Here is a 14,248-nt window from a genome sequence, read left to right as displayed (position 1 = left end):
GTTCCATCACGGAATCAACTCTGGTGATAATTTGTTTAAGGGGGATATTAGGTGATTTCCAATTATAAGCCAATGTCCATTGTGCAGCCCCCAATATGATGTGGCTGAGTTGTATCTATATGTAAGCACTGAATTGGGGAGAACCAGTAAATAGTGGCAATCAAATTTTTTCAATCCATATCTCTTTTTCCTTCTAACTAATTTTCATGTAAATCTATACTTTTAGATATCCAAATGTGAACGTCACCAACTTTACATCCTGCTGGAAAGATGGCTTAGCTTTCAATGCCCTCATTCACAAACACAGGTAAGATACTACCACGTCCAAAAGTCAACTATGACTTGTTATTAAAAGAGGAACTGAGAAGAGTACTCTGAAGCCTCATACACATGACCGAGGAACTCGACGGGTGAAACACATCGTTTTCCTCGTCGAGTTCCTTGTTAGGCTGTCGAGGAACTCGACAAGGCAAGTTTCTCCATTCCAGTCGAGGAAAAAGAAGACATGCTCTCGACGGGATCCTCGACAGTTTCCTTGTCGAAAAATGTACACACGACCGGTTTCCTCTGCAAAAAAAAAATCCCAGCAAGTTTCTTGCTGGTTTTTGCCGAGAAACTCAGTCGTGTGTACGAGGCCTGAGTCCCCCTTATATCTACACTGACCAAATAAAAAACTATGGAAAAACTATAAAACCTACAACTGCTCTTCTGAAAGAAACAAACCTTGTGCTGTCCTAATGTCTATTACTTAATTAATTAGTGCTTTGCTTATGCTGGGCAATGCAATGTGTTGGCTTTAATGCAGGCCTCCACAGACACATAAAATTATCTTCCTTTCATTCCCTGCTGTTTAGTTCATTTGGAGAGAGCAAAGAATTTCCTGTGTAAGCTGGAGTTGTAGCTCGTACATGGCAATAGCCTCCCCATGGATCAATTTGAACCCATATAAGTGGGTCCAATATTTCTCCATACCCAGTGTGCTGTGTTTTTCCTTCAGCTCCCAGTGCTGAACTGAGTGGCAGAGAAGTGGTATATACTGCTGGTAATGGGTGGTGGTGTATAAGCAAGCGTATTGCTTTGCCCTAAATCATGGGTGTCCAACCTGTGGCCCAAGACGGCTCTGAATGCGGGCCAACACAACATTTTTAAATACTTAAAAATTATGATTTTTTTGGGGGTAATAATTTGTAAAAATGCACTATTATTTAGCAAACACATGCAGCCAAAGAACATTTTGTCTATTTACTGGACTTTTATAAGTTTTAGCTCCCCAAAGACAAAATCCCACTCTGCACAATGATGCCTCCCTTATTCATGTCATCAGTCTTCGGCAGCACCTATATACCGTATTTATCGGCGTATAACACGCACAGGCGTATAACACGCACAGGCGTATAACACGCACAGGCGTATAACACGCACCCTAACTTTAAGAGGGAAGTGTTAGGAAAACTGCGTATAACATGCAGGCACAGTTTACCCTCTATTTTCAGGGTAAAAAAGTGAGTGTTATACGCCAATAAATACAGTATGTAAGCAACTATTTTCAAGGTTACTGCATATGAAGGGCAAGATTAGAACCAAAATATCTAATGAGCATTTCATTGAGAATTGCTTCTATATCCATTAAACCAGATATTGATGAGTGAAATATCACACTAGTTTTATGTTGCCCTCTTTTAGATTTATAATAAAAAATCTTTTAAAAAAAAATTGAAGTTTGAAATGGACAAAGCACGGGTTTGCTCTATAGAAGATAAAGGAAATAATTCCTGTGTTTGGCCACTTCCAGGCCACTTCCAAGTCTTAGGCCTTACGACCGAGAATCTCGTCAGAAAAACCCGTCGTTTTCCCTGACGAGATTCTTGGCAAGAAACTCTTGCCACCCGAGTGTACAGACTTTCGTTTCAAAAGAACCGCGGTTCTCTTGAAAGGAAAGAACGTGGTGACGTCATCGCGTACGACGAGCATGCGCCTGTCACATTCGATGCCGTTGCCGCCATATTGCTTCACCCTACCTATGCCGTGGAAGCTACCACGCATGCGTCAAAGTCATTTCGAGCATGCGTGGGTTTCCACGGCGACAGGTAAGTATACACACTCTCGGGTTTCTCTTCGGAAAACAGGCCGACAAGAATCTCGTTGAGATTCTGGCCAGATTTCCTGACGAGAAACCTGAAAGCCTCGTACACATGAACGGAAATCTCGGCAAGAAGCAGTTTTCTTGCTGTTTTTTGCCGAGAAAACCGGTCGTGTGTACAAGGCTTTACCTTTGAACAAAAAAGACTTGACTTTTACTGCCTCTGCATTTGTGTAATCTATATTATCACTCCATATGATGTAGACACATAGGAGTTGGTTTACTAGGCTGTTCATTTGCAGGGGAAGTTGCACTTTGCAAGAGAATTATGCCTAGAGCTTAGTGAATTTAGTGAAGTTTCACTTTGCAAAGAATACCCAATCACATGCAAAAGGAAAAAAAATGAATTTTTGCTTGCTCATTATTGGATGATGAAAGCCAGCAGAAATCTTCATCTCCCTCATTTACTAAGTTCTGGGGCAAATGACCTTGCAAAGTGAATAGCCTATTTGACTTAGGTAAATCAACTCCATAAGACTCCATTTATACTTGCAAATGGGGCTGCTAGCGATTAGAAGCCAGAGACCCAGCGGGGGACCCCGACATTTAGTTTAGGGCAGAAGCCCCATTGAAAGCAATAAGAGGTTGACAGCTTATGCAGCTATTTTATTATTATTATAAAGGATTTATATAGTGCCAAAAGTTTACGCAGCGCTTTGCATAATAAAAGTTACAAAACAATAAAATACAAGATACAAGAGGGCTAATCTCATAAGAGCTTACAAACTAAAAGGATGGGGCAAGTGGTACAAAATGCTGTAACTGTGGGGAATGAGCTGATGAAAGAAGTGATAAAAGAGTAGTTGGAGGCATGATAGGCTTCCCTGAAGAGATGAGTTTTCAGGGATCGCTTGAAGGCAGCCAGAGTCGGATATAGCCAGACAAATTGAGGTTGAGAGTTTCAGAGGATGGGAGAGGATCTGAAGAAGTCCTGGAGATATGCATTGGAGGAGGAAAAAAGGGAGCTTGTAAGTAGGAGGTCTTGAGAGGAGTGGAGAGGACGATTTGGGTGATATTTGGAGACAAGATTGGTGATGTAGTTCGGGACAGAGTTCTGAATGGCTTTTTATGTTGTTGTTAGTATTTTGAATTTATTTTACTGGGCGATCGGAAGCCAGTGTAGGGTTTGGCAGAGAGGGTTGGCGGACACTGAGCGGTTGGTAAGGTAGATGAGTCTGGCAGCAGTATTCATTAGCTATGATAAACACGAGTGACTTGTGTGAAATACATCAAACTGTCTTGTGTTCATCTCTGGCTTGGTGACAAATAAACCACTTTCAAGAATTTTACTTTGTCTGTGGTGCCATTTCCTTTCTTCCTTCATTTGTATCCACAGTGGCTAGCCGAGGTGAGCACCCACGGCTGTCACTTGTCTCACTAATTGCCTGAGCAATGTAAAACATGTGTCTAACATTCATGATAGACTGAAGAGGGGATATGGAGAGGTAGGCCTATGAGAAGGGAGTTGCACTAGTCTAGACGAGAGATAACAAGGGAGTGAATGGGTAGCTTGGTGGTTTCATTCGTTAAAAAGGGGCATATTTTAGAGATGTTACGAAGGTGAAGTCTACAAGCTTTTGACAATGATTGGATTTGGGTCTGAAAGGACAGTCTAGGATTACACCTAGTACCCTGGCATGAGGGGAGGGATTGATGGTTGCATTATTAACCTTGATGGAAAAGTCATGGAAGGGGGCACGGGTGGGGGGGAAGCTTGGTTTTAGAGAGATTTAGTTTAAGAAAGTGGTGCGACATCCATGCTGATATGTTAGTTAGGAAGTTTGTAATGCAAGTCTATTTGTGGTTGCTCACATGTAATCACGCATGCAGGAATTATATTACACGGGAATGAATGACCCTGTACACAGATGGTCTGCATCAAGGGCCGATCATTCGCAGGTAATTGCTCCATGAGCCTGCAGGAATTATAATATTGCCCCACTCTGTCCAAAGAAACATTGTGGCTGGACAAACACTTTAAGAAATATGTATGTTCCAAATTCATGTTTCTTTGTTCAGTTATTGCTTATTTATAAAAATGGCCTGATGCAGAGCTGGTATCTTTCCTAGACATATATGAGCACAGTGCCAGGACCCAATAAAGAGAGTTATGCATTATACTGTATATGTCAAGGTATTCTGTGTTATGTTAGTTCCCAAGGTTATCAAACACTACAAATAACCTCTGTATATATAAGATACAATGGGCACCGAAGATCCAGCTGCCAGGCACAGTATGTTGTACTCTGACCATGCTGGTGTTTCCTTCCTAGGCCAGATCTCATCAATTTTGAAAAGCTGAAGAAATCAAATGCTAAACATAATCTGGAAAATGCCTTTACTGTAGCTGACAGACAGCTCGGTATAACGCAGCTGCTTGATCCGGAGGGTAAGTTTTATTAAACAGTTAAGACTTCATTGCCTTTATTTTATAATTTCACAATCAGCCACTCTTCCAAATAGACAACTTGGTATATACAGTAACAAGTCAATGGGATTTAGAAACTGTGTGACAGCAGAGATTGGGAAAATATCCATACGCATACAGATAAATAGGAATGTGTGATTTGCTAAAAAAGATATTGCCCGATCAGTGAATTTGTCTGCTTGTTTATAGTTCCAGATGATTTTCATACACTCCTCATTGCCGTGTTCTTTGTATCACTGTTAGCAGCAATAAAGACAGGAAATATATGTGGTGCTAAAAATACAAGAACCACCCTGTAAATACTAACTTTAGAGACACTGCTAAGGACAACAGTCATCTATACCATGGGTCTCCAAACTTTATGGTGCAAGGGCCACATCATATAGTTTTCAGATATTTGCATAAAAAATATATATTTTATAAATGAATGAATCAGATTTAAATGAATGAATACCGTATATACTCAAGTATAAGCCAACCCGAAAATAAGCCGAGGCACCTAATTTTACCACAAAAAACTGGGAAAACTTATTGAGTCGAGTATAAGCCTAGGGTGTCCATCTGAATGCCTCACAGTGCCTCACTTTGCCTCACTGTGTTCATGTGCATGCCTCACTTTGCCTCACTGTGTCCATGCCTCACTGTGCCCATACCTCACTGTGTCCATGTCCCATTGTGCCTCAAGTATGGTACCTTGATTGGTGTTATCTCCTGGCGCTGTGCCCATCTTCAGTCTTATTATCTCCGGGGTGCTGCGCCCATCTTTAATCTTATTATGTCCCGGCGCTGTGATACATTCAGTGTAAGCCGTGTAGTGTAACCAAGCGCCGCCTCCTCCTCTTCCTCCTCCGTGACGGAACACTGACTCAGTTTCCCAGCAGTGAGTCAGCTTATCACAGACGAGGAGGAGGCGCTTGGTTACACTACACGGCTTACACGGAAAATATCACAGCGCAGGGACATAAGATTAAAGATGGGCACAGAGCCAGGAGATAATAAGACTGAAGATGGGCACAGCGCCGGGGGATTAGGCTGCAGATGGGTACAGTACCGGGAGAGACTCGAGTATAAGACGAGAGGGGCATTTTCAGCACAAAAAAATGTGCTGAAAAACTTGGCTTATACTCAAGTATATACGGTGAGTTTAACCTAGAGCTTTTTGAGTAATTAGCATAAAAAAAGGAGCCAACGTACAGCTACGACGCCTGGCGGGATCGTGTCGACCTGCGGCAGTACAATGACGGCAGCAGGTCAGTAAGTGGTTAATTACCACCTTAATCAGCCACAGTAATTATTGTGTTTGGTTTTAAAAGGATGAGGTGGCAACCCTAATTCAGAGCCCCCCCCTTACATTTATTTCAGGTACTTACACACCTCCCGCAATTTAAACAGTGCTTTACACATACATATTGTACATTCACACGAGTCCCTGTCCTCAAGGAGCTTACGAACTAAGATCCCTAAGGGCTCTTTCACACGGGCGGCCCGTTCCGGTCCGCCTGCCAGTTTTTTAGGCAGACCTGAATGGGCGCTGCGTGCTCCTCTATGGAGCCGCGGATGTCAGCGGTGACATGCCTGCTGACATCCGACCCGCTCCGATCCGCCAAAGTGTGACGGAGGAAAAACCTACTTTTCCATTCGTCTGGCGGATCGGATCGGGTGAACGCGGACAGATGGTCCGTGTTCATCCGATCCCCCCATAGGAGAGAGCGGAGAAAAGAATGGGCGGTCCCTACACAGTGTGCGGGGACCGCCCTGTCATCCGCCGGCTATGCGGGGATCAACGGAGCGATCCCCGCTGAGCAAGCGGAGGTTCACGGGGCGGATCATTACTGATCCGCCCCGTGGGAAAGGGGCCTAACTCACATTTATACATACATATACTAGGGCCATTTTAGACAGGATCCAATTAACCTACCAGCATGTCTTTGAAGTGTGGGAAGAAACCCACACAGGCACAGGGAGAACATGCAAACTCCATGCAGGTAGTGTCATTCAAAGCCACGACCCTAGTGCTGCTAGGTGGAAGAGCTAACCACTTAGCCATTGTGATACCCACTGCGACAGTTCCCATCAGAATCCTCCCTTAAATATTAAAGTGGAGGTTCACCCGGAAATGTTAATTTTTAACATTAGATTCATGCTCATTTTGTCAAGGGGAATCGGGTAGTTTTTTTAAAAACGAAGCTGTACTTACCGTTTTAGAGAGCGATCTTCTCCGCCGCTTCCGGGTATGGGCTGCGGAACTGGGCGTTCCTATTTGATTGACAGTCTTCCGACAGGCTTCTGACGGTCGCATCTATCGCGTCACGATTTTCCGAAAGTAGCCGAACGTCGGTGCGCAGGCGCCGTATAGAGCCGCACCGACGTTCGGCTTCTTTCGGCTACTCGTGACGCGATGTATGCGACCGCCGGAAGCCTGTCGGAAGACTGTCAATCAAATAGGAACGCCCAGTCCCGAAGACCATACCCGGAAGCGGCGGAGAAGATCCCTCTCTAAAACGGTAAGTGTTGCTTCGTTTTTAAAAAAACTACCCGATTCCCTTTGACAAAATGAGCATGAATGTAATGTTAAAAAAAATAAATTCGGGTGGACTCCCGCTTTAAGGTCCTTCCTTACATGAGAGTCCCCTTTAGATTCCCCCGTATATCAGGATCATCATCAGAGTTCCCTATAAGTCGCTGATTGCCACCATTTCTAGTAAAATAAATAAATAAAAATATCCCATAGTTTCCAAATGCTATAACCTTTGCACAATCCAATCAATATACACCTTGTTTACCAAAAATATGTAGCAGAATACATATTGGCCTAACTTTATGAAGAAATTAGATTTTTATTGGATATGTTTTATAGCAGAATGTAAAAAAATATATATTTTTTTTCAAAATTGACAATCTTTAAAAAAAAAACAAGGTGATCAAATTCCCCCAAAAGAAAGTTCTATTTTTGGCAAAAAAAGGACATCAATTTTATTTAGGTACAGCGTTGCACGACAGCACAGTTGTTAAAATTCCTCAGAACAATCACTCTGGTGGGGATAACAAAATCTGGTGCAGCTCTGCTTGGAATCCAATCAGCTTCCATTTTTTTTTGTCAAAGCTTAAATGAACAAGCTGAAGTTGGAAGCTGCTTGGCCAACATGCATAGCTGCCCTAGATTTTGCACTCCCCAATTTTAGTAAATCAACCCCGCTATGCCAATTGCATCTTTATGACTAGATCTTAAAATTAATACTTCAAGCACCAAAACTCTGTAGTAGTAGCCAACACCATGACATAATAGAGAATGAGGCTGGCACACATGGGGCACTGAGTGAAGAAATGCAGAAGGGAGAAATATCAATTCAATCAAGACTTCCATTTACCCGTATTTATTGGTGTATAACACGCACAGGCGTATAACACGCACCCTAACTTTAAGAGGGAAATTTCAGGAAAAAAACGTTCCACAGCCCCCTGCGTATAACACGCAGGCACAGTTTACCCTCTAATTTCAGGGTAAAAAAGTGAGTGTTATACACCAATAAATACAGTATTTCGTGAAAAATTTGACTTACCCTGGCACGAGGTTGGCTAATTTTGCAAGGGAAACCATGTTGATGTTTTTACATGCTCTTGTATTATTTGTGTGCCACTGGTATTAAGCCAGTGCTTGTATTATTTTTTACAGATGTGTTCACTGAAAATCCAGATGAGAAATCTATTATCACATATGTAGTAGCATTTTATCACTATTTTTCCAAGATGAAGGTTTTGGCTGTGGAAGGAAAAAGAATTGGCAAGGTGAGGCAAGCTCTCTTTCATTGCACAGAATTTTGAATGAGAAATCTGTCATAATGTCATCCTATTTATCAACGAATTAAAGGCCTACTCATTTTTTTCTAATAGCTGATTGCTCACTGTTGTATTTTTATTACTATAGTAGCCCATGAATTGGGTACAGCCACGGTGTCAGCCTGAAAGACCTCCTTGATGCCACCACTGTTACTAGCCAAAGACTGACTCCTAATAAAATTACCTATTTGTCTATTTGATATTGGAAGGACTAAAATTCATTAAGATTGCATTACATTGCATATGTTTCTCTTCAAGGTTCTGGATAACGCCATTGACACAGAAAAGATGATATATGATTATGGAAGACTGACTTCAGATCTGCTGACATGGATTGAGCAAACAATTATTGCCCTCACCAACTGGAAGTTTGCTAATTCTTTACTGGGAGTCCAACAACAACTACAGTCATTCAGTACATACAGAACTACAGAGAAGCCTAAAAAGTAAGCAAAATAGAGTAGTTCCGAGACATAGGTAATAGAACAGAGAAATCTTCCAGTCTGCTCTGGAAACTATCACTGTTCACTGATTATTTGATAATTAACTGACATTTGCCACTAATTTTCTTTTATATGTCATTAGTATTCTAAATCATATATTACATTGTATGTTAGCAATTGTATGTGATGTTTGGATTTTCTTAGATTTTACTATGTGCAACCATTGTTATTTATATACAGCAAAAGCAATAATTCTTGAGGTTAAAAATATTGTCCAATCCACAGATTTAAAGAAAAAGGTGACCTAGAAGTCCAACTGTTTACTATACAATCCACAATGAGGGAGAATAAACAAAGAGTGTATGTACCAAGAGATGGTCAGCTGGTTTCCGACATCAACAGGGTATGTTATACTCTATAAAAAAAGACTGCAGGGGCCAGGAGTGTATAATGCACAGAATGCAGGGCTCAGAAGGGCATAATATACAGAATGTAGGGGTCAGGAGTGTATAATGCACAGAATGCAGGGCTCAGAAGGGCATAATATACAGAATGTAGGGGTCAGGAGTGTATAATGCACAGAATGCAGGGCTCAAAAGGGCATAATATACAGAATGTAGGGGTCAGGAGTATATAATGCACAAACTACAGGGGTCATGAGTACATAACACACAAAATGCAGAAGCCATGAGTGCATAATGCACAGGATGGATACAGGAGCCAGGGGTGTGTAACACACTGTACAAAACACAGTCATAAATGATCCCCTCCTCCCAGTACAAATCCCCTTCCCATTTAAACCTATATCCCTTACAGTACAGATCCACTGTTCCCCAGCCACATATCCCTCCCTCACAACCTACCTGCACAGCACAGACCCCCAAGCACATATTTCACTGTCCAGCACAGATCTACCCCTCCTAAGTAGCAAATATGCAGCAGCAATTCACAGACCTCAGATGCAGCGGCGGTTCAGAGAGAGGGGAAGTCCTTTCCTCAGCCATATATTATCTATCACACTGGGGCAAAGAAGAAGCCTCCCCTTTGCTCTTAACTGAACTAGCACAGAGCCTAGCAATTCAGAAAAAAAGTGTCCATGATGTTCACAGAAAACCTGACATTTCTTTAGAAATAGTAATCCATTTCCTTTTGATATTCAGGCATGGGGCTGCCTTGAAAAGGCTGAACATGACCGTGAGACAGCTTTGAGGAATGAACTGATTCGACAAGAGAAGCTTGAACAGTTGGCAAAACGCTTTGACAGCAAGGCTGCAATGAGAGAGGCATGGATAGGCGAAAACCAACATCTTATTTCACAGGTAAGATTTGTAATAGTTAACAGCCTTGGTATTATATAGTCATTAAATAAAAACAGCCACGCAATGCGATTAGTGGTGCAACAAATTTGTTTTACGAAGAGCAACACATGATGAATAGAGATTACCCTTACCATCATTTCAGGTAAACTCAAATTTTGCATTCTAGGTAGAGTTCAGTAAACTGGCATAAAATGTTGAAATCTGAGGCCTTGTACACACGACCGAGTTTCTCTGCAAAAACCATCAAGAAACTTGCTGGGAGATATTTTTTGCCGAGGAAACCGGTCGTGTGTACATTTCCGTCGAGGAAACTGTCGAGAAACTCGACGAGCCAAAAAGAGAGCATGTTCTCTATTTCCTTGACGGGAATGGAGAAAATTGGCTTGTCGAGCTTCTCAACGGCTTCACAAGGAACTCAACGAGCAAAACGATGTGTGTTGCTCGTCGAGTTTCTCGGTCGTGTGTACGAGGCCTTAGGCTTGAAAATCCCCCCTGGTGCATATGGCAACTATAAAACACAAGCTATCCTGCATAGTGCTACACAAAAACTACAGTAGCTAGCATTCTCTGTGACAAACGAGCTAGATTTCATAACATCTGGAATCCTTGGATCATGTCCTTAGTCACCCATATGAGGGGAGGCCTACCGGGCAAGCTGGGTGTTGAATTGGATGGGGTGACTTTTTCTTCATAGATCTGTCCTTTTCTTTTATTACTTAGAACTTACTTGCAGTTCTCGTCTGCTTTTTTCCCTTTTCTCCTTTCTTTGCATCTGCCCCCGTCTTCCCCCCCTTTTTTTGTACCAAGCCTTGTATGTTTCGACAATTAGGGATGTTTAGGGATGTTAACCTTTTTTGCCTTAAGACCAATGTAGACTTTATTAGTATTATTTAGTTACTTATATAGCGCCGTCAATTTGCGCAGCGCTTTACATTATATGGAACTGAGTCTGCTGTTTCTTGCACTGGCAGCGTGTTGAAAGAGCTTTGTTATTTTGCTGTATTGGACACCTCTTTCACATCAATTTAAATAAAGGAGTTGTTTTACTAAAGGCAAATAAACTGTGCACTTTGCAAAGTGCATTTGCATTCTGCAAGAGCAGTTGCTCCAGAGCTTAGTAAATGAGTATAAACTCTGCTGACTTCCATCATCCAATCATATGCAAGCAAAAATGCTGTTTATTCTATTTTCCTTGCACGTGATTGGGTATTCTTTGCAAAGTGAAGCTTTATCTCATTTACTATGTCCTGGAGCAACTGGTCCCAAAAATGTGTCAAAATTGTCCGATGTGTCCGCCATAATGTCGCAGTCACGAAAAAAATCGCTGATCGCCGCCATTAGTAGTAAAAAGAAAATATTAATAAAAATGCAATAAAACTATCCCCTATTTTGTAAACGCTATAAATTTTGCACAAACCAATCGATAAACGCTTATTGCGATTTGTTTTACCAAAAATAGGTAGAAGAATACGTATCGGCCTAAACTGAGGAAAAAAATAGTTTTTTTTTTATATATTTTTTGGGGATATTTATTATAGCAAAAAGTAAAAAAATATTGAATTTTTTTCAAAATTGTCGCTCTATTTTGGATTATAGCGCAGAGGTGATCAAATACCACCAAAAGACAGCTCTATTTGTGGGAAAAAAAGGACGCCAATTTTGTTTGGGAGCCACGTCGCACGACTGCGCAATTGTCAGTTAAATCGACGCAGTCCTGAATCGCAAAAAGGGGCCTGGTCCTTTACCTGCATATTGGTCCGGGTCTTAAGTGGTTAAGCTAATGCATTGTTGGTTCACTAACCTTTTCCTTAGATTTCCCTTTTTTTTTTTCTTTGTCTGAATTTCTCACTTCCTGTTCCTCCTCAGTAAGCTGTTCTGGCTGACTAACCCCCAGCCAGAACAGCTCGGATGATGGGTGCAAGCGTACTGAGGAGAAACAGGAAGTGAGAAATTCAGACAAAGAAAAAAAAACATTTAGAAGGGAAATCGAAGTGTAGCGCCTGGTTACCTAAAAGGTACCAATGCTAGTCAAATTTAGAGGCGGATCAGAGTGTTATCTGACTCTGATCCAATTATTATGTTCTAAGCTGGTCTCTGTCTCAGCTTGGCTGTGCTGTGGGCTGTCTGTTGTTACTGGGGTGTAGTTCCTACCCCCAGGGTAGGTCGACTGGGTTTCCAATCCTGAAGATCCCAAGCGGGATAGTTGTTCGGTGGGGAGTCCATCTGAGGAGAGCCAATGAGAGGCTGGCGATCCAATAGGGTCTCAACAAACCACCGGGGATCAAGGTAGCCGGACACTGAGAGACTGGTCACCTCTCAGTCGGTACCTGAGAATTATCTGAAGGAGTTCCAGATGCAATCCTATCAAGGAGAATCATCTCGGTAATCACAATCACAGAGAGGGCCTGTGGTAGAGGCTTTTCCCTGAGTCCATTTCAGGAGGGTCTGTGGCAGAGGTTTTTCCCTGAGTCCATTTCAGGAGGGTCTGTGGCAGAGACTTTTCCTAAAAGTTCGAGCGGTACTCTGGCTGCCAGGTCAGTGAAAGTGGGCCTGTCCAGGTACGCTATACCCACTCTGGCTGGAGTGGTGAAGAATACAAAGTATTGTTGGGAGCAGGACTGTTTCCCTATTGTTGCGCCTGAGTCTGCTATTTCTTCTTCTACTTCACCTCTACTCTTCATCACAAGTTTTAATGTTTTTACCCAGCTGGGTAATAAAGAGCACAGTAAAAGACACCTGTCGTGGACATTCCTTTACTGCTATATGCACCATACACCCGCAGAAGAGCCATGAGGTAACATGCCACCCAAAACAAACCAGCAGCTCCTTCGGGGGTAGTGCTACAGAAGGAAAAGGTAAGTGAACCAACAATGCACTAGCCTAAAGGAACCTATTTAGAAAATAAAAAATGTACCTTTAGCCCTGGTTCACACTGGGCTGCGGGAGTGAAGCCGTGCGAGTTCAGCTGAACTCGCACGATTTCACTCCCGCTGGCAGTCCCGATTTCAGCCGCGATTTAAGAGACATCTGTGCAGGTTTCTGCACAGATGTCTATGTAAATCGCGGCCCTAAATCGCAAAAAGTAGTACAGGAACTACTTTTTGAAATCGGTGCAGCGCCGCAGATGCGGCGTCACACCGATTAGGACGGTGTCATTGCCGACAATTGCCGGCAAATGCTGCCGATTTGAGATGCGATTTCACAAGTGAAATCGCATCTTAAATCGAACCAAATCGTACCCAGTGTGAACCTGGGCTGACAATCCGTTTAATGGATTTTTGTAACTAAACAAAGTTTATCAGAAAATACTTTGGTGGAATAGTAGACAAACTGCACTCTTTACCTTTCAAAATGACCAAAATGTCAGGTATGGTTATGAATTCCCAGAGAAAGTGCAAAATGTTTAACTATAATTAGTTTTGTATATTGTGGGAATGTGGTTTTACATATATGTTGTTTCTAACAGGATAATTTTGGCTGTGATTTGCCATCAGTGGAGGCTGCCAAGAAGAAACATGAAGCCATTGAAACGGATATTCTGGCCTATGAAAGTCGCATTCAGTCATTAGTCAATCTAGCTAAAGAACTGGAAAATGAGAATTATCATGACGTCAAGAGAATCACTGCTAGAAAGGACAATATTGTACGGATGTGGCAGTTTCTTTTGGAAAACTTACAAAATCGACGCCAGCGGCTTAACATGAACCTAGAACTTCAAATCTTGTTTCAAGACATGCTACACACTGTCACATGGATGGATGAAATGAAGGTAAAACATAGTGCCCCCAAACATTTTTTCCTTCAACAGTGGCCTAGCTAGTTAATTAGCAGCCTATGAAAGTTAATTAGTCAAAGACTGCTTCTTAGTGGTTTAAGCATGAAAATTCATATCAGCCTTCTGGAAATCACCTGAGGAAATGCCAAATAACATGCATGTTTATCTGATCATGTTCAAATTATTATATTTGTTTAAATCTAACTGCTATATTTCAATTCACCCCAAATTAATTCATATTGCCTACTGTAATGCATTCTCTAAATTCTTAATTTTGTTGTTGTCACGTTCACTTTATTTAATCTA

General features: G+C 41.9%; 1 protein-coding gene across 1 annotated transcript in view; it reads left to right on the top strand.

Moving 5' to 3' along the window:
- Positions 1 to 14,248, top strand: part of LOC120920691 (spectrin beta chain, erythrocytic-like) — a 131,911-nt gene that overhangs the window by 59,836 nt on the left and 57,827 nt on the right. Inside the window, exons 6-12 of the mRNA XM_040332903.1 lie at positions 227 to 307; positions 4,414 to 4,529; positions 8,242 to 8,354; positions 8,664 to 8,851; positions 9,134 to 9,251; positions 10,009 to 10,167; positions 13,634 to 13,936. Of these exons, the coding sequence (XP_040188837.1) occupies positions 227 to 307; positions 4,414 to 4,529; positions 8,242 to 8,354; positions 8,664 to 8,851; positions 9,134 to 9,251; positions 10,009 to 10,167; positions 13,634 to 13,936 (1,078 nt within the window). The remainder of the gene's footprint in view (positions 1 to 226; positions 308 to 4,413; positions 4,530 to 8,241; positions 8,355 to 8,663; positions 8,852 to 9,133; positions 9,252 to 10,008; positions 10,168 to 13,633; positions 13,937 to 14,248) is intronic.

Source organism: Rana temporaria, chromosome 13 (genome assembly GCF_905171775.1).
Source record: "Rana temporaria chromosome 13, aRanTem1.1, whole genome shotgun sequence".
In the NCBI taxonomy this organism is placed as follows: Eukaryota; Metazoa; Chordata; class Amphibia; order Anura; family Ranidae; genus Rana; species Rana temporaria.
Note: the sequence above shows the minus strand (reverse complement) of the source record. Positions and strands in the feature narration are given on the sequence as shown.